This window comes from Hetaerina americana, unplaced genomic scaffold (genome assembly GCF_022747635.1).
Source record: "Hetaerina americana unplaced genomic scaffold, ioHetAmer1.1.p SCAF_5, whole genome shotgun sequence".
Taxonomy (NCBI): domain Eukaryota; kingdom Metazoa; phylum Arthropoda; class Insecta; order Odonata; family Calopterygidae; genus Hetaerina; species Hetaerina americana.
Window position 1 is genome coordinate 37,550,713 of NW_027287095.1, and position 20,054 is coordinate 37,570,766.

Below are 20,054 nucleotides of genomic sequence, written 5' to 3' on the forward strand. Positions count from 1 at the left end.
CAGTACAGGAAGTTTATACTGCTCCTCTGGGGACGGGAGGAATCAATTGAACCCCCTAAATAATTCTTACGTTCTGCTCAATGAAATCCTCTGTTGTGTGTGAACACGAAATTCCCACAAAAAATCGTTCGAATAAAGTTAAGCACGGTACAATGAGCAGTGTGCATCCATTTAATTCACTTAAAGTAATACCTTATCTTATATCCGTATCTTAAAGTAATATCATACAAGAAGTATTTCGAGGCGACAGGTGGAATGGATCCTGATTCGAAATCAAACACCGTACGAAAAATATTTCGGTCTGAAAATTAAATTATTTATAATAATAATAATTTTGATTAATCACTGTATAAATGTGCCTACATCGATAAAATACCTCCACAAAATGCCTCAAGGGCGAGCGGCAGTGGGTATTCGGACATCAGCCTTTTTTTCGTAAATATTCATTCATACATAAATATGAATTTCAGATGCATACACACATATTTTATTACGAAATGATTTAAACACTGACGACTCGTCGAAGAGGTTTCTCACCTTGCAAGTATTTAAACCACTCGGTGGTCAGAAGTCTCTCCAACTGACGAAAGTGGCATGACCCCTGATAATTGTAAATACTTAAGTCGCAATCCTTTTAAATGTGTCCTCTACGCGTAAAAAAGAGTCGCGTTTTATTATACTAAGTATCGCAGCTCTCCAACGTTTATACGCTTTTATTCATAAGAGTTTTTTCTTTAGTCCACTGGCACAATCACCTTCATTGGCGGAAGAGGAAATTTTTCGATTTAGACGGTGGTCGTACTTCTGAAACATCCAAAACCTTCCCTTTCATGACTTTTCATTTGTGACTACATTTTAACACTGAGATGCCTTTCAAGGACTAACAATGACTTAGACTAAACATTAAGAAAACAGAATATCCGGTAGAAATATGAAACGGAAAAGATATTAAACTGCTATCAAGGCTGTAAAACAGTTTTAATTACTTAGCTGCCATTATTCAGAAATATGCAAGATGTAAATATGATGTAGAATATAGAGTAATTTAGGTTCGATGACCAATGAAAATTGTATATGTGGTTCCACTCAGCAGAGTTAGGATTTAGGAAATAAATTAGATAATCCTGCAAACAATAAAATAGAGGACACCGACTTTTTGTGACAAAGAGTTGGACTTTCAGTCAACTCCTGAATAGTATAATACTAGGTGTGGAAATGGAGAAAATACTGAACCAGGATATCCGAGTTAGAAAAAAAAATAATGAAGATGTTAGGCAAGTAATGGACATGAAAGGATTCGCGGCATGAAGAATACAGAGACGAGTTCTCCAATGAATGGTCATGTTCGAAATTTAGACGAGGAAATATGACCGAGCGCTGTCTTAGAATAGTCACCGCCAGAAAGAAGGAAACGTGGATGGCCTGGGCAAACATTGACCATTATAGAACTAAATCACTTCATGATACAATCGTGATAAATCTCCGCAAGGCATAAGGTAGAAGAAAATACATTGAATATCATTTTCTCCTTACGATTTCATTCTTTCTCGCTAAAAGACTATAGCACACATGGTAAAAGAGATTACAAGAGGGGTTAATTTCATTTTAAAAGGCTTCTCATTCACTTGAGTTAAGTTTTTAAAACAGAGATATGAATAAAAAGAAAATAAATACACAGATTCCGTATGCAAGGCGAATCCCAGCTAAATTTCTTCATTTTTCTCATATTTGCCCTAACACATCAAACAAGCGGACCGGCAGCCGATTGGTTAGAGACTAGCTCGGTGACTCGCTTCCCACGCCAATTGTCTAAACTCATAATCCAGCGGAGGCGTGTTTTCCAGGGACATTCCGATCATTAGGTACGTGAGGAGGGTCCCACTTCGTCTGTTCGATATATCCTTGAGGATATATAGACAAGACAAATTCACTGACGTCCTTAATTCATGGATAGTCTAGTGTCGAAATCGAGTTTCTCCTCTCACCTCATCTCCGCTCCATACACTCTGATATACTCTCAAACAACCCACCGATCTCTGCCGGAAGAAACAATTCCCAGAAGTCCGTCGTATTCTCCAACAAACAAAGACTATTTGGGACATACTGAAGGATATAATACCATCAAATTCATCAGGGCCTTTCGACTGTATTTCCAATTATTAGTTTCGCGATGAGATGTATATAAAAGCTAATTTGAACTTTACTCTATCTTACGCTTTTATTATAAGTAAACTAATATACAGTTGTTACCCGAGATGCATGGAAATGAGTCAATTCCTTTCTAGAAAGACGAAGTAAGTATTTTCTGTGTTCTAAATCGACGGAAATTCACTTAATAATCCGACTGGAAATTTGAATAAAAATTGAGTGACGCCAATATTGAAAATACCTAATCAATTCGAATACTTAAATTATATTTTTATATTTATTTATTATGAAGGTGGTGCTTAATATGTGGCATTGATGATCAATACAGTCGGATGGTAACGGCTAGCAAGTAACATCAACTACTCTATAAATTACTTATATTCTAAGAATAACTACAGACAATCATGAACGAGGGTGAAGCGCTTAGATGCTGATATATATCAGTATAACTCAAGGAGACGATTAACTTTAATCTACACCACATCCGTAGATTAATGATTTGATTTTATCTTAAATAATGATTTTTGCCTAATATGTGTTTTCCTCCAGCAAATTTCACGCGGCTACGGATAATAAAGTAACCCGAGAAAACAATTTTTATAAAATTATAGGAAGTGATAAAGACGACAAAAAGGAAATTCTCTAAGAGGAAATCCTTTAAGGAAAATATAACAATAAAGAACAGGGGACGCAAGGGACGCAAAAATGAAGATACCTCCACTTTATTTATAAGGTGAAGGGGGATTAAGACGAGCTCAATTATAAGAGGTTGACACTCTCGCAAGGGCTATCGAATCAAAATACGCGTGTGATTGTAAATGAAGAAAGAAGAGATTTCATAAAACAAGTTGGCTAAGCTAAGAAGAGAAAAAAAATAAGGAGGTTTGGTCCTGGTAGGGGGAGGAAATGGAAAACATAATTTACCTTGATAGAAAGCAAAGGCACTCGAAAACGTCGGGGTGTAGAGATAGAACATGAATTTTCAAAGATAAAGCAGAAGATGTTTATAAAGAGACTAAGATTAAACTTTCTCCACAAAGGATGGCATCGAATGCTATTACCCGCCTGAAAGCATTACTCGGAAGAATACAGAGCATCTCACCACAATCGAAACAAATTCGTATTTTGAAAAAATTACGATTAAGACCAAAATCGCAATGAATTTAAATAATATCGATTAAAGCTTAAAATTTTCTAAATTTGCACAAACAGGTTGATAAATCGGAGGAAATAATTTAGGAGATTATAACAGGCATACAACTAGCATATTAAAAGTGAATTCATCATTTGCGAAATATATACAACCAAATTTCACAGGATGATAAAACTGAATGCACGCCAGAGCAAAAATCTTAATAATGCCACTAAATGGATTTAATCTTATCACTAATTTTAAAGTTTCGCAACGTAATAATAAAATAGCAACCCTGAAAATGTTAATGAGAGTTCGCACACATTTCTCGTTAAGCCAAAAAACAGTTAAGATATTTTGCATTTAATCATTTTTACGGAAAGCTATATCCGAGTACATTGCGTGTAACCAACATAAATGACAGAGGACGAAGGAAGACTTGAAGACTCTTTCAAAACCCCAAAAGACTCTCTCTCTCTGGACTCGTTAAAATCACGGTAAGATGGGATTAGTTGGGTAAAAGGGAAGACGGAAAACCTTTAGGGGAGGTGGCAGTACAATGGGGACGCCCCGCACACCCTATGCTTCTCAAACAAGCCCCTCCGACATCGACCTGCAGCCCTCTCCGAATCCTTTTTCTTCTGTTCTCGTGTGACGTCCAGGAAGGCGAGAATGGAGATGGTGAGTAGGGAGAGAGTTTACCAAGGAACTTCCACGCTCCCTCATTATCTCCCTCCCTCGTATTCATTCTCTTCTTCTTCCATCGCCTACACCCACTCTCGCTGTCCTCTCGCCACTTTAACGGGTTCCCGTTTCACCTACTCCCAGGTAACACCGACGCGAGAGACTGCCTTTGAATCGCCAACTTTCGCACACCACGCTTCCCAAGTGTCGCAACTTAATCCCACCGCCGCGACCCCATACAACAGTGATTCTTAACTTTTATTTCCCAGCGCATTCCCCTCACCACATGCCAAATGTCATCTCTTCCACTAACTAAACTCAGGTTCTTTGACTCGGAATGTGTACTGCAAATGGTTGGCTTGTGGTATTTATTATTTTGGGAACAGGTAGAAAACGATGACTGTCTTCCATTCCGAGAAATAAATGAAAATTTATTGGAGCGGAGAACCCCGGGGTGATGAACCACTCGTTGGGAGCCTCTTAGCTTCACAACGATTCCACTTTCTAAGACCCACGAAAAAGGCCGTCACCATATTTTTCAGAAGTTTTTTTTAAGACGTGACGCTAAGTGAGCAATTTTCGAATGCTAAGTGGTCACTGAAAAGATGAAGTTCAGCATTTTCTGTGTCTCGCATGATACTTGTTATACTTGTAGTGTGATTTTCTGCTTCACGCCAACACATATATCCTGCAAGTCACGTACGACAGGTGGGGAAAGTATCAATAGAAAAGGATGATATTAATATTATAAAGAATTGCTATGGAATAGGGCACCCAACATTTTTCTATGACGCACTATTCCCCAAGAAAATGTCTCCCACAAAATAGATTCACTTCCTTTACATTATATTCTTGATCCGAAAATATATGACGGACAAATATAAATTGAATTTCAGAAGTGTACCCACGCGCTCCATTCGTTATTTTTATTTAAACCTAATGTTCACACATCTATTTATCAATATTCGATATCCAGACCTGTGGGGACGATAAAGAACCTATTAATATTATTTTATACATTTATACTAAACAATTGATTTGCCTTACCTCAGGGGGAGATTTTTGATAACAAGAGATACCAACACAGGGTAATTCTCAGGTTATAGGATGAAAGAAAACCAGTCTTACTCGTCTTATTACTGAAGAGACGTCGTAAATTAAAATCATGAAATTCAGTACAAGCTGCAATGCTATATAAACAAAGTCCTTTTAAACTATTGCTATCTTAATGTACTTCGTTGCTGCTCGGTAGCATAGAGTGCACGAATTATTTCCCAGTTAAAACAGAAGTAGGTAATTAATTATGAAGTGGAGAAAGAGTAAATATGGGAGGAGAATAACACTATCAAATTCCACTTCAAAATTTTCATCGACATCTCTTACGTGGATGTTAGAACTCAAAGACTAGTTCCCGGTATGGACAGTTAATAAAAACAAACCACCAAATCAAATCACAGCATATGTCATTAAGCCGACTGTATTAAAAAAACGTCCACTCACTGGGCAGAGAGAAAATGCGCTACATCTACGGAGACATGTGCATCGTAAGAAATTTGGAAGAAAGCTCCTTCTGAAGGACAATAAAAGAATCGAAACGTGAGGTCATAGCTTAGAACGAATGGTAACCCTGCAAACCCAATGGACAGGTAATATTACAAGTCTCACTATAATGAATCCAGTAGCAATCGATCTTGCTTGAATGCTGAAGATAAAATCCTTCGGGCAAAAAAACGGTAACCACCAGGATTTCTCAAGGATAATCTTTCGGCAACTTGTAAAAGAGGGAAAGCTCGTCTATGCAACACTTTCCTTCCCAAGCTATTCCATGCGGAAAGTGGCAAGCCATAGATCTGTCTTCGCAAAGACGTATAATGGCAAGATATGACGGCAGATACATGGGAAGAAAGACGCACGCTACGTGCTCTCCGCGGTAGGAAAAAAGAAATTGTGGGAAAGAGAAGGTTTTCAAAACTTGATGCATTATTTTTGTCATTTTTACGGTACATGAGGAGTATGGAAGAAATTTAAAAGGGTATCAGATCCGACCACGTAGCAACATAAATTTAATGGAGGCATACAATTCATCACAGATTAGAAAAAAACTGCAAAAATCACAGCATTCGAAACCCAAAAATACGTCATAAGGTAATGCATCTTGTCGACGATACGTCTTCCCTTTCCATCGTCCAGTCCAGTCGCTCAGACACACGAGAGGACGCGTTCCCGAGATGGCACCCCGCGAAATTCGTGAATAGCAGACATGCACATATGGTATGTGTTGGAGCGAAAATTGAAAATCTTTCCACCCGAAATCCTTAGGAATTATTTATTACGGTAGGAGCCAAGAAAAATGGTTACAATCTTCCTAATTTGATCGAAAAGAACCACCATCAGGCCTAAAGATGCGGCTCTGCAGTGAAACCTAGGTCCTAGAAACCTACAGCTTATTTTTCATGTGTAGTTAGAAAGTTTTGTTTTATCTTTATTCAACATGGAACAATACCACAAAGGTACGCTTGAAACCATTCGAATTATTATCCAGTGGAAAATTGTTACTATTTTTTCTTTATTACGCTTATTACGTATTTTATTAATTCCACCGCATAAGGTAGGTTTTGGATGGACGTAGGCTGAAAAATGCTACATTTCTAAGTGTCGCCTAAAAAGAAACAAAGCGAGACTCTACATTACAATACATCCCTTTTCAATTTCGCTAACAATCTAATTACCTTCATTCAGTTCAACGTGACTCTTCTTTTCCCAACATGTCTATTCTCCCCCAAAATCGCTCCCCACCATCACATTACCCATCAAAATTTTCTCCATTCACCTTTCCTGCTTCCTTCAGATTTCACCTGACAACCCTCTCTCCCCCACCACTAGGCCTGAAAACTTGTTCGTATGTGTTCCAATTCGTCCTTTCAACCTTTACCATCCATCTCCACATTCGCACCTTAAAAGCCTCCACAATCTACGCCTATTACCTTGCTTCCAAAACCAAACTGCCGTAATGGATAAAACCCCGCTCCAATTCTTAATTTCCTTACTCAACGTCCCTGTCACCCACTTCTCCCGACTTCATGTGAAATCTTATTCTTTATTGCCTAAAGCAATCCTACTTTCCAATTACTTGGACCATCTTGGTTCAAAACACTTCCAGGATATGTAAACTGTTCCACGTCCTCTAGTTTATTCACACCAAATTTAATATCTCGATGAAAAAGACCAAGTTGGCTAAAAATAACGTTACAGATTGTACATAATCTGATATGGCTACGGGAAATCTATCTCGTGACTTCCTATTTAAACCGTGAAAGACGTACATGCTGTGGGAAGTGACACAATGCAGAAGTAACGTTACACATCTAAGATGGTCGTCTCTTTTCTTACGGTATGAACAAATAATGGAAAAGAAAGCGAACAGAACTCTTCTTTTCACACTCATAATAAAATTAACATATTAATACTGCATCAAGCGACTTATTCTATCGGCACTGACTGTAGGCTGATGAGTGATCCAAACGTGAAAAAGTGGAGACATTATTGAAGGAAAATTATGCATCGCTTTGTCGCTTCGTGTGAATGCTCTATCCCTGTATTCAGATTAGAAAGTTTGGAACGTCAGACCATGAACAATAAACCAATTTTATTATCTTCTGCCGGAAATTTTGGATTACCGGCAAAACTCAGAGCGACTGTGACATTTACATAATGAGTTTTTAAAAAATACAACGAATTAGGAATAATAAGTCCCATGGTAAAAAAATATGGTTTGTAGTTCTATGTACACAAATGGTACACATCGAAAATACACTGAGTCCTGCATGATCTTCGGAAGAATATTCAAGCCAACTGGCACCATGGTCGGAAAAACGTTGTGACCAATGCCTTCATCGAACGCAAACTTTAATTAATGCGCGCGCTACGCACCATTACCTGCGAATTTGCCACAACAGCTGTCAACAAAACAAGAAAAAAATGAGATATAACATTAAATAATATTTTATCCATTTAAATAGGGTTATTGCCAATTAGAAATTAACTGGTATTTCCAGTTGATAAGCCATTTTGTCCCCGGGTGCGACAGTATATACATATGCTATTACCATCGATTTATTTAGAATGAAAAATACGTATGACGATGACAGGGAGGTACACTGCCGAATAGGGAGTACTTCTAGACAATAAGAACCATTAAATGACTCATTAAAGCTTATTGAACACTTTATGAACAAACAAACTCACTCATCTCATTTAGGGAACGCGAGGTCACCCCCTCTTGTGACAAAGAACAACCCCCAATGTCGCAGCAATCAACAGATACGAGTGCAGCTGAACCAGGGGACGACACATGGAATGGGTTGAGGAAATCATTCGTGAAAACTGAAACTGAAAACGGTCGAGGGAAACGGACGGGAGAGAACCAAGGTGATATAAAGTCAATGCGGTGCGTCGAGGGAGGAACGAGGGGCATTTCTGCCAGTGGAAGACGTGAGAGAGAGAAAGAGAGGGAGAGAATGAGGAAAGAGTGAACAAAAGCCAAGGAAGTGGGGACGAAGAGGAGGGAGCGCGTGGGACGGGAGTCGGAAGGAACGAGTGTGGGGTGAGGGAAGAAGGAGGATGGGAATCCACGGAATGCGAACCGAAAGGGATAGGAGCGCCGGAAAATGACTAATGGCGAAAGCTTAAGTGGAGGCGGCGAACCAGGCGAGCGAGGGGAGAGAGAGAGAGAGAATAGGGAAAAAGGGGAGATGGGGATGGAAGGAAATGGAGGCAATGATGACCGTGAGGGAGGCAGGAGCGAGGACGGAAAGACCAAAGGTTCGGATGTGGGGAGCGGTGGTTGGGGTGATTGAGGGGTGGGGATCGGAGCAGGAGAAAGGAGCGCTGACGGCACCAATTTTGGTGCAATAATGCCTGACTCACCGCGATACCTCCCACCACTCTTCCAAATTCACGCATGCAGCTACCTGCCCTCCCCCCTACTACATCCGCCCATACCCCTCCCTCGTCCCTCCACCAGCCATCTCCGACCACGCGCAAAATCCTCTGCCCTCACATTAGTACAAATAACAGGCAAATGGACGGCTTAGATGATGAATTGAATCGAGGTCATCCGAAAGGGTTAACGAAGGGGCTTCCATTTCCTGCCCTTCTACAGACAATTACTTAATTCTGCCGGAGGAGGAGTTGAGGGCAGCGTGTTGCCCTCCCGCGTTGGACGATATAATTTCCAACCTTGGCGAGATTTTTTCACCAATATTCCAGCTCTTCATGGCGTGTTTCGTGGTGAAAGTTTTGAGGGAAAAACACACGCTCCGTCAAATTAGGTGCGCATTAAATGTTACCCCGCATTAACTTCAAAATGGGGTTGAATAACGACGGCTTCGCCTTTCCCTTCTCGCACTCCCTCTTTGAAACTCAATACATTTCCGCGACTACCGCTCATACCTTAAATACCATTGGAAGGGCGAACTGAGCAATAAATATCTATTAATGATCTCATCTAATATTATTCATCAGGTTATTGCAAATATACTTCTGAATCAAGATTCAAATCAGAGACGGGCCATATCGATCAGCAGTAAGAAGGGGGTTTCCCTATTAAAAATTCGTTGCAATTTTCCATAGTTAAAACTTTATTTCCGACCATGGTTTCGATACACTGTATCATCATCAGGTAACCCGAAACCATGGTCGGAAATAAAGTTTTAACTGTGGAAAATTGCAACGAAGTTTTTATTATGTCTCGATTCCACAACATCACGCCTGACTCTTCACTTTTCGGGGGTTTCCCTGAATAGGACATTTCAAGCTCTTCAAAATATCGCATATGCTACTGAAACTAACGTGATCCATTTTCACAAAATATACATCAGATGAGAGAAGACTATGAGCTACATGAATTTTCCCGATAAATTTGGGATGATTGTAGGTCAAAAACAATAATTCAATCAGCTACGTAGTATATAGACGGAGTCAATCCACGTCTTCGAGTGAAAAGTGTATAATTCTGGGTGCACCGACTGTCAAATTGTTTTAGGAGGGGAATCCACTCGTGAAATACCACACATTGTTTCCTTGCAAAAAAACCATTCCGTCGCCATTAAGTATGGTGGTTGACATTAAGAACTTTTATGGCATCGGGTGACACCCGTCGGCCTTGAGAGATTTGAGGCGATTCGGAAACGTTTGGCCGCTCGGACAGCCCTGGAGATTTATCGCGCATTCACAGGTGTGCGCGAATCATTCCACGTCCATTTTTTACCCACGTCAAATATTTTGAGTTCGACGCCCAAAAATAAAGCAAAGAACATTGTCCAAAATATTTCTTTGTATGATGCCATGAATGCAAAATCTCGGAAGCCATCATGAATGCTACGAAAATTGCATTGCTTGACATTCTTTCGAATGATTAAAATCTTGAAATGTTCTCAACGGAGCCATCATAAAAAGGACCAGAATGTATTATTCGTGAGACCTAAATATGTAAAAACAAATAAGGCGGGTGCATTTATGTATTTATCGCTAAAAAATGCCGGCAATGACAATGGCAAAATACGCTTTAAAACGAAAGGAAGTAACTTTTATTACACTGAACCTTATATTATTTACTTACACAATAGAAAAAGGTACCGTTATGTTTTTTTAAATAATTTAATGAAACATGCCCAAGAACCTATGTCACACTTTTTTCTATTAGTTTCATGCTTCATGAAATGGTAAGACTTTGTATTAGAATTGCTTATGGAATTCTCCTCCGAGTCTTTTACCGAATATTTGAAGTCATAAATATCGAGTCCACGATAAAGGTTCAAGAAGGGGCATCAATGAATGCATCACGTACATAGAAACACCATTAAATCGAATACAATGGCCCATCATCATATGGCCAGAGCCCTCAAGACATCACATGCACAAGGCGGTTGTACCGCAATGATGCTCATGGGAAAACACCCAAAAATCTCAAGGAGTGTACGCTATGCACGAGGAAAAAAAATGTCAAAATTACGACCACGGAATTTCCTTACCCAATCAAAATAAAAATAATGAGACTTGGAATTCCCCGGCTCGAAAAATCTTCCATCAAACCCCTTTTGGGAACCACCGCCATTGAGAGAATGGGGGAAATATGCAGAGAATTGGAGAGTAGTCTGGAGATAAGGAAGAATGAGGGGTTGAAAAAGGAGAATGGGGAAGAGGAGAGAAAAGAGGAAAGGGGGGGGGGCGAGGGGAGCGGAATCAACGACGAGGCCACAGGGGAGCAAAAAGGTGGAAGAGGAAAAAGAGAAAGAGTTGGTAAGGGGGAGAGGGTGGTTTAAGGGAACGGGAAAGAGAGCGGGGTCGGGGGAATTGGATCGAGTGGGGTGGGAAGATGTGTGGGGGATGGGGTTCTTGTGTGTGCGAGAGAGAGAGAAGGAAGACGAAAAGAAGAATGGAAGAATTCCGAGGTCCACTATGCGACCCGACTCAGATCAATCAAATGTTCCGTTCCTACCTTCCGCTCCCGGGACGAACAGAAGAAGTCAAAGTTGAGCGGCAGCAGCGGAGAGGCAGATGAGGCTGCAAGCACACACACACACGCGCACACACGCACACACACACACAGCTAAGGGATCGAGAGGTATAGGTGAGTGTGGGAGGGGGGAGGGCACGACGCTCTTGATGGCAGAGGGGGAGATCGGGACTGGCAAGGATTGGGGATGGGATTGGACTGAAAGCGTGGGTGCGGAGCTTGTGTGAGGGAAGGCAGGGCGGAGGGTCCGGGCGGAGCTGGAGGGGAAGAGGAAGGGGCCGTGGGAGGCCGGGGCTGAGGTGGTGGTGTGAGCTGACCCATCAAAAGAATCCCCCAACTGAGGCAGAAGCCATTTCCTCCTCCGCTCTCAGGGAAGGCGGGAGGGAAAAAAGGGATGGAGCGGCGAGGAGATGTGGAAGGGAAGCAGGGGTTGGGCGGGGAGAAGGAAGGGACAGAAGATGATACAACGGATTTTCTCCCCCCCCCTGCATGTGAATGCCGACGGCTGGCCCCTCGGAGTGAGGGAAACGGAACGAACGAAAGAGGAGACATGTTGAGAGGGAAAAGGAATGGAGAGTGACTATTCTCAACACTACGGCCGACAATAGTGCGATTGGTTGGGCGCTTTTTCAAGGATGCAGAGGTGGAAATATCCCCTTTACCCTCCTTCCCTCTCTCATTCCTCCTTAAGAGTCTTGATTAGAATGGGGGAGGATGGGAAGGCTACACTTGAAGGGAATTGGGAGGAAGGGAGAGGTGAAGCGAGGCAGCGATGGATGCTACAAAGAGCGGGGGTGTAAATGGGAAATAAGAATCAGGAAGCATTTACGGGCAGCGGGGCGTCCCTCTCCTTCGAGTTCTATGGGGACGGAGGAAATCAAGGCTTTAGATGAGATCCCGTAAAAAGTTTTCCGCAGTTCGCACGTGGTCTCATGAGACGAGCTGTACGTAGTACATGATTACTCCAGGGAGTCAAAGTCGATGGCGTACAAGGGCTTTACCAACAAAGCGAGGGGGTGAATCAAGTGGAGCTCATGACTAGGCGTATTATTTTGGTTGTAAATAACTCAAAATGTGCTGTTAATTACGCATGATTATTCAATTTTATTAAGCCTTGTGATCTGGCACTGCTGACTAAATAAATCATCAAGTGACCTAAATTATAGGAAAATTGTAACCAGAGAGAGAAACCGAAAATATCCCTATTAAATCTCATGGAGTTTCATCAGGGAACATTTCGTAACACATAACATAAAAAGAAACCACAATTAAGTATATCAATGCTTTGGCGAGGTCACATTAGACTAGCAATTAAAGACGGATTGCATTGTCTTCAAGGCCCAGTAAAATCTTGAATTACAACATTATTGTAGGGTTCACATGAAATCTCTCAAATATTGAAAATTTATAGCACCGAGCACCGCTTCAGAAAAGATGGGTAATGACTATAATGAACGAGGTTGAAGTTGCATGATATTCACATTAGTAAATGCGATCTTTTTCAGTTTTAAAAAAATTTCAACTGTCCCGAAATTATATTAATTCATACTTGTAAATCTCATTTGTTTCGAACATGCGAAAAGATAGCCTAGTGGATGGATACACAGATCTTAACATTCATCATAAGGTTTTGATAATGGTAGAACCTAGTTCCAAATTTGCACAAGTGAGACCAGAAGTTCCCCAAGGAAGAGTAACTGAGCCTCAACCGGAAATCGGTATTTAAACAAAATGAGAAACAAGGATTTTTGATTATGTTGCAAATAAGTAAAGATAACAAGTTACACTGATAGTGAAATACATGCACGCGTTTTATATAGCATTCACACACACAATAAATCTAATAAATAAAGCTAATAAATCTATTGGTTCGTATTACTATTTAATAAATTAAATCAACATTATTACACCAACACTTTTGTTGACATTCATTTAAACATGATATTCACAAAACTGAATTAAATATAAAATAAATTACATTGGAGGCTGCCCGACTCACGAGGAAATGTCAAGAATGAATGCAAAGAATCATACAACTACTGGAAACACTGACATGAAAGCTCCTGTTTGACTCGGACTGAACACTAGGTTAAACATAAGATATTATGAGAAAAGTATCGCTATTCCGGTTTTACTAGCCAAAGGGATCATATCATTGATTTCGAACCCTTTATTTGTGACATAGCCCCATAATCGTTACCAAAATATTCTCCGCAAAAAGATTGGGTTTCGTGAATTAGTTTTACCCTCTTGTAACGCACGGCGACTATAATAAAAAATGAGAACACTAAAATATTAAAATATAACATCTCTTTACTTCCCCCTAACACTTCATAGTTGCTGTCCTTATACGTACCACTTTTGACACTTCTTTGACAATATTTATTATTTATTTATTTTCTTTTTTCGTTGCAATTAGGCGATTTTCCTGGGGGCAACGATTAAGTTTGATCAAAGATAACCCTTACAACGAAAATTACATACACACACGCACTATAAAAACAGATTAGAGACAAAATATTATTACATACAATGACACTTCCACATCACTTTGGAGCGGGTGTTTAAGGCTTGTGTTCATGCGGATGAAAATAAATAGCCAAATACACATATTTTAACTGTCATATGATGTTAATTACACATCACACAAGTACATAGCATTCCTTAATTGTAAGAAACTGTTGTCCATACGTAAACAAAATTTCACATCACATCAATTGGTCTTCCACAATATCACTCATGACAGTAATATCACCAATATATCGAATAAAACTTAAATCTCATTGATCAACTTGATTTCTCCTTTGTGGGTTCAGCAAATGAATTTACATGTGTGATGTGATTTGACATTTCACAAGCACTATTAGAAATATTAAATAGATATAGTAAAACAAATCACATATGCAGTCAAAATAGCGCTTCAATATAAATTCTTTAAATTCATTCACTCAATAATATGATCATCGACGAAGTTTGAAACTCATAATTTAAAGAACATTTTAATTAGAATTAAATGAACATTAAAACTTTATGGACTCGTTAGCAAATTTTTTTCCACATATCGAACTCATTTGTCCAAAGAGAAAAGCCCTTTTTCCAAAGAACTGAGGCAGTCTTAGTGCGAATAATATTCCTTCGACAATCGTACAAATAAGACCCTTCGAGGGAGTAAAATAACCTCATCATTAACCAGGACACCGGTTCATGGCACAGCGGAGAAAACCTTTTTTCCCCCTTCAACGTAAACAGTTAAGGCGGATTCGATGTGGTGTAACGGCGTGTTATCTCCAATGGCACATTCTCCATACGCTATATTCCTTTAAGAAACGGAAACTTTCATCGAATGAGCCTTAATGGTGGCATAAATTCATTTCCTTACGGCTTGGAATCAAGAAGGCTGGAACCAGTGACGTGAGAGATGGCGGGTGCCGACAAGTGAATTGAAGGGGGGAGAAAAAAAGAACCGATTGGAAATCCATGAGGAAATGCTGCGGTCCAATTCATTCCTACCAAGTCGGGATATTTTCACAGCTTGATCACAGCCAATTAACCACACTAACAAACTGCATTAAGGGGCACGAGGGGTAGTAACGGCTACAGACATTGATCACGTCCAATGTTTTGTGAGGTGTCGGAACGCTCTCAGCTGTAGATCCCTCAATGAAAAGAAATATCCAACGAAATCAATTGAAAGAATTGAAGGTCTAATCTCTTTCGTTGGTAAAATTCATTAAATATACCAACTGAGCCAAATGAGCTAAATTGGTCAGCCCTGCATTACAATTTCAGAGCAGTTACAGAGCTTAATAATGATAACGTAAATCAAATACTGACTTTCTTGCAGGAATAGTTTCGTTTCGAAAGACGACAATACAGACAGTGTCAATCGAACATAGTAAAAGCTCCAGATTATGAAAATAGACAACATAAAAATTAATTGGGCCAGGTTAAGGAGGCAATTGAAAGGGATGAAATATTGATAAGATTTGGATTTGAGAGCACGTTACGTAGTTAACTATAACAGTAATGTTTTACCCCACTCACGGCAAGAAAATCCTACGAGAAAGATGGCAGAATCCATTATTTATTATCGTAAGAATCGCATGATAGTGACAATAAATCAAAAAACTACTCAATATGTCAATTCATCCGGTGATTATTTTGGAAAGGAAACAAACTATGCAAATTTCACTTGAATAGAGATTTATTCACGACCCGGGTTTCAAACACTTAATGTCATCTTCAGGTGATTATTTACTACGGAGTTTCCTGCATGATTTTTTTCTGCCTCCTTTTTCACTCTTCTCAAGTTTTAACTGACCCGTGCATTAAATAATCAAGATTTTCTTCTTTCCACTGGACTCCGAAAGTTATCATTCTTCGGATTTGTTCCATTCCAATGTTCCCAGAATATGAACAACTGAGTGTCGAACTTCATCTACCGCTTTCCCTTGCGTGTTTCCGTTGACTCTCAGATAATAGCAGTTGTTCCTTCATTGAAAACGCCTTCCGAGCTGGATTACTCCTCTGAGAGTGACTTCCGTCGAAATTTTCCCAACCCCGATTCTTCCGAGATTAGTAAAAGATTAAAGAGCACCTATTTTCTGATACTACAAAATCCTAACGCTTACATCGAAAAGAACACACATCCTCAGGTGACTTCATATTCAGGGAATATTTCAACCACCCCTTCGCACTCATACAAAACTCACGGACTATGGTCGACAGTTTGCACAATGATCCCTTCGGAAAAACCGAGTTGGAATCACATCCGCACATAGTGAAGGATTAGTACGTATGCTTGCAAGTACATGTAAAGAAAATGTATGCGGCTTTAATGAAGCGAAGTAATCTTGAACGTCGAGGAACTTCATAACTATCTTCCCTTGAAAGAGAATCCGCAGTTGGTAATTACGGAGTGCACCTTAAGATCTCAATCTCGCAGAAGCCGCATCTTACATCGTTCGCAGGCATGTTCCACTTCCACGTGCTTTTCCACACGACGGCATCTGTTAAGGACATAGCACGCAATGCGAATATCGATTTGGTTCGTCGCAACAGTCACGCCACACTCGAGATGATGGCAAAGAGAAATGAAGAGGCACTACGCTCGAAAACTATACGAGTCAGTTGGGAGGCACGAGACGTGCTCTTCATCCAATGATACAGCAACCCATCTATCTGTTCATCGGAAGTGTGATATCAACACTGACTCCCTATGCTACAAACTATGCAATTAATGATTCGTTTCCGACTCAAGAAATCCTAAAGCTTCTAATAATGGGAAAATTATGGCATTTGCCAAGAGAAGATCAGTACGTGATTGAACTGAAGCATCTTCCCAAGTCCTTACCTTCTTAAAAATGACTTTTGTGATGGATTGAAATGAAATTCATCAAAATTGATTCTCTGGACCACCCAATAGTATAAAGCAAAAGTACATCTACTTAATACCCCGCAAGCCGCCGCGGGGGCGTATAGCGAGGGGCCATACGACTGGATTGCCTCGACGCTTTTAGTAGGATTAGGATTATTCACCGCAATGGCGATAGAGAACCGGGCCCAGTCCAAAGCCGATTGTGACAGCACAACCCTCGAAGGTCGGCTTGGTAGTTGGCGTGAGACATCGGATAAACATAGGAGTTAACAAATAAACTTGTAACTCGTTGGAAATTTCTTTGGAGCTCTACGAGTCTATAATCTTGTTTGAGAATCAGAACCGGCCCTGGTGATGGCGGATTAATGTCCTCACCTGCTGCTTCAGGGACCTTGGGTTGGATTCTCTCCAAGGTGCCCACCATTCCTCCGCCCAAGACTTGGGTTTTGATAAAATGCCTGTCACATACTGTAGGGCAGACTTAAAATAAATAAATACATTTTCAGAACTATTTTATGCATTAAGAGCGGTCCTCAAAAAACATGTGACTAAAACAAGTATGAATCCAATGATGATATTCCTACGGGAAGTTGCCGAGTAATGCTCATGATCCGAATACCCAAGTACCGAAAATTTATGGGTTAAAAAAATTAACCATTACAAAAGGATATTCCGCTCACCTGTGTTTCTGTGACGTTCAGCAGCTTCGCCATATCCGCCCGCTCGCTCGACGAAAGGTACTTCTTAACCTCGAACTGCCTCTCCAGCTCGAAGATCTGCCGCCCTGTGAAAGTCGTCCGCGCCTTCTTCTTTTTCTTGTGGTCTCCGTCGGAGGAATTGCCACCGTCGCCCTCTCCGCTACCGGCCCCGCTGGCCGACGACGAAGCCGCCGCTGCCGCCGCCCCTGTCCCCGACGCCGCCGATCCGCCCGTCCCTCCGCCGCCGCCACCTCCCCCACCCGGGTCGGACTTGGTGGACGAGGAGGACGACGTGGAAGACTCTTTCTTCCTCTTCGCCGGCTTCGACGGCGTCGTCGCCGGGCTGTTCGCCTGTGTCGCGGCGGTCGGGGGGACGGCGGCGGTGGAGGCCGCGGCGGCGGCAGCGGTGGTGGGCGGGGTCAGCGTCGAGGCGCTCTTCGTGGACGCGGTCAGGCTCACGGGTGACGACCCTCCGCTACTGGGATCTGGCGAAGGGGGAAAGAAGGGTAGTTAGTCACAAACAGCTACGACGGATGTTCGTTCCATTCTCCCGATTGACCTGATTTTTATGAGGTTCGATTTTACGCGATGGCAGAGAGAAACGTATTGCTCAGGATTCGAATAGCCTCCGATGGCCTAATCAGTCTCTCCCCAATACTTTTTTATCAAACCTATAAGACGTAGTTGGAAAAAATACAAATTAAAAGGTCATTAAATTAAAAGCAAGGGGTCCAAATCTGAACAGGCATTGAAATCTTGAGTCATTTCTCTGCTAATAATAGAGTTATGTTCGGATGAAATTCATAGTGTCAGAGCCTTAATGAAATCTATTTCGCGCACTGGGTTTTTGCCTTGGGAAAACTAAGAGCATTCAAATAGTAGGAAATGGAACATATGGATTCTTAGTAAAATATTATTCATACGAATTTATCAACTCTATATTTGTTACTTTACAATAGGTAATGAAATGGTAGATAAAATAAGGATACATTTATGTGCAGAAAAGTAGTCTGAATAACAGATCATCTTGGAATTGTTATTCACATTCTGTCAAAGTACGATAATTTTATTAACTTTATAATAATAAAACGTCTTTATTGGGGCGAAATTGTGACTAATTAGTGCCTCCTCCCACATAATCTCTAAATTAAATTAACTTAAATGAATGCCAAACACCATTATGAACGATGAAATCGAATGATTTCAGAAACATTAAAAATCCTTTAAAGTTTAGACTCCTGTTAACATCCCATTGAATGTAGTTATACAGACGGCTTTATAGCCACTGAGACGGAAACGCAAGTTCTACGACCATTTTATTAAAATAATAAGAAATACAGTCAATGATTAAGACTCGAACACACATCAGAATAGAGCCGGCAGAGCATATACAAGCACAACCATCAAAAGTAAAGATTCCACAATAATTAAGTAAGTCAAATACCAAATCAAGAAAATGATTTGACTCCCGATTTTATACCAAAAATTATTACTAAGGCAAGAGAAAGGTGCTACGGTTTAGGTTATTTTATAATTGATAAGATTTTCAGTAAAAAATTAGCAATTAATGCGTCAATTCCACCCATGTGATAGCGAACACAAAAATCGACATAAGAGTCTTATGGAATCAATATTACACCAAGAAAGGATAAGGAGGTTTTCTAGATCGTTTGTGAGATATCAGTTGAGTTTCAGTGTCGCTGTTCAGGGTATTGAAGCCAATTAAAATAAAGTACCATATTACATAAGGGATTGGGTAATTGCCAGTTCCAGCAAGCATGAGCATAAATCAACGATGCCATGTTTTATGCTTTCGGATATTTATTTCCGCGCTATAAAACTTTCAACAGTTAACGTTTATAAATGCAATTTTCTCACTAATCGAAACTTTACTTTAGTCCTAGAAAAGCTGCAAATGCCAAAATGGGTCAAGTTAAATTAATTTAATAGCCACTATTTAGGGTAACCCTAGTTGGTTTTGGTTAAAAAAATTTAAAATCATATCAATTTTATATCCCTTTCTAACGATGAGGAAGATATCCTAAAAAAATATAGCATAATACATTGAATACATCCTTTGGTAGGTAACATAGAGTTAATGAGTCGAAAGAGGAATTCAGTTTTACATACTCATATTTTACAAACATACAAGTTTTCAAGTCTTTAGCAGTGATTTGCATTTAACTCTAAAACACTGTTCCTAATGCTGAGTTTTCTATTACTGCAGGTAACAGGTAAATTGAAGAAGACTCATCTTCTGCAATAATAAAAAATTAAAAGGTTTCATAAAACAAAAGGTGCATTTAACCTTTTTTTAACAAGGTTATCAAGCCTTGACCATTGCGTTTCAAGTTTGGCTTATCAGTTAAGGGTTCTTAAATATTAATGCTATCAATAGCAAATAACTAAGATAGAGTAAAATTACTTTACGCTTCTAATGGTTTAATTTCCAAAGAATACCGCTCTTGAAACGATGGAGACACCTAGGCCTAATATGGG

General features: G+C 40.2%; 1 protein-coding gene across 1 annotated transcript in view; it reads right to left on the bottom strand.

Annotated features, from left to right (window-relative positions):
• The window catches only part of LOC139693621 (homeobox protein Hox-B3-like), a 444,276-nt gene extending 425,695 nt beyond the window's left edge, over window positions 1-18,581 (bottom strand). The window contains exons 1-2 of the mRNA XM_071591856.1: window positions 18,545-18,581; window positions 17,538-18,040 (exon numbers count right to left, since the gene is read on the bottom strand). Coding sequence (XP_071447957.1) covers window positions 17,538-18,040; window positions 18,545-18,581 — 540 coding nt within the window. The remainder of the gene's footprint in view (window positions 1-17,537; window positions 18,041-18,544) is intronic.
• Between the last annotated feature and the right edge of the window lie 1,473 nt (window positions 18,582-20,054).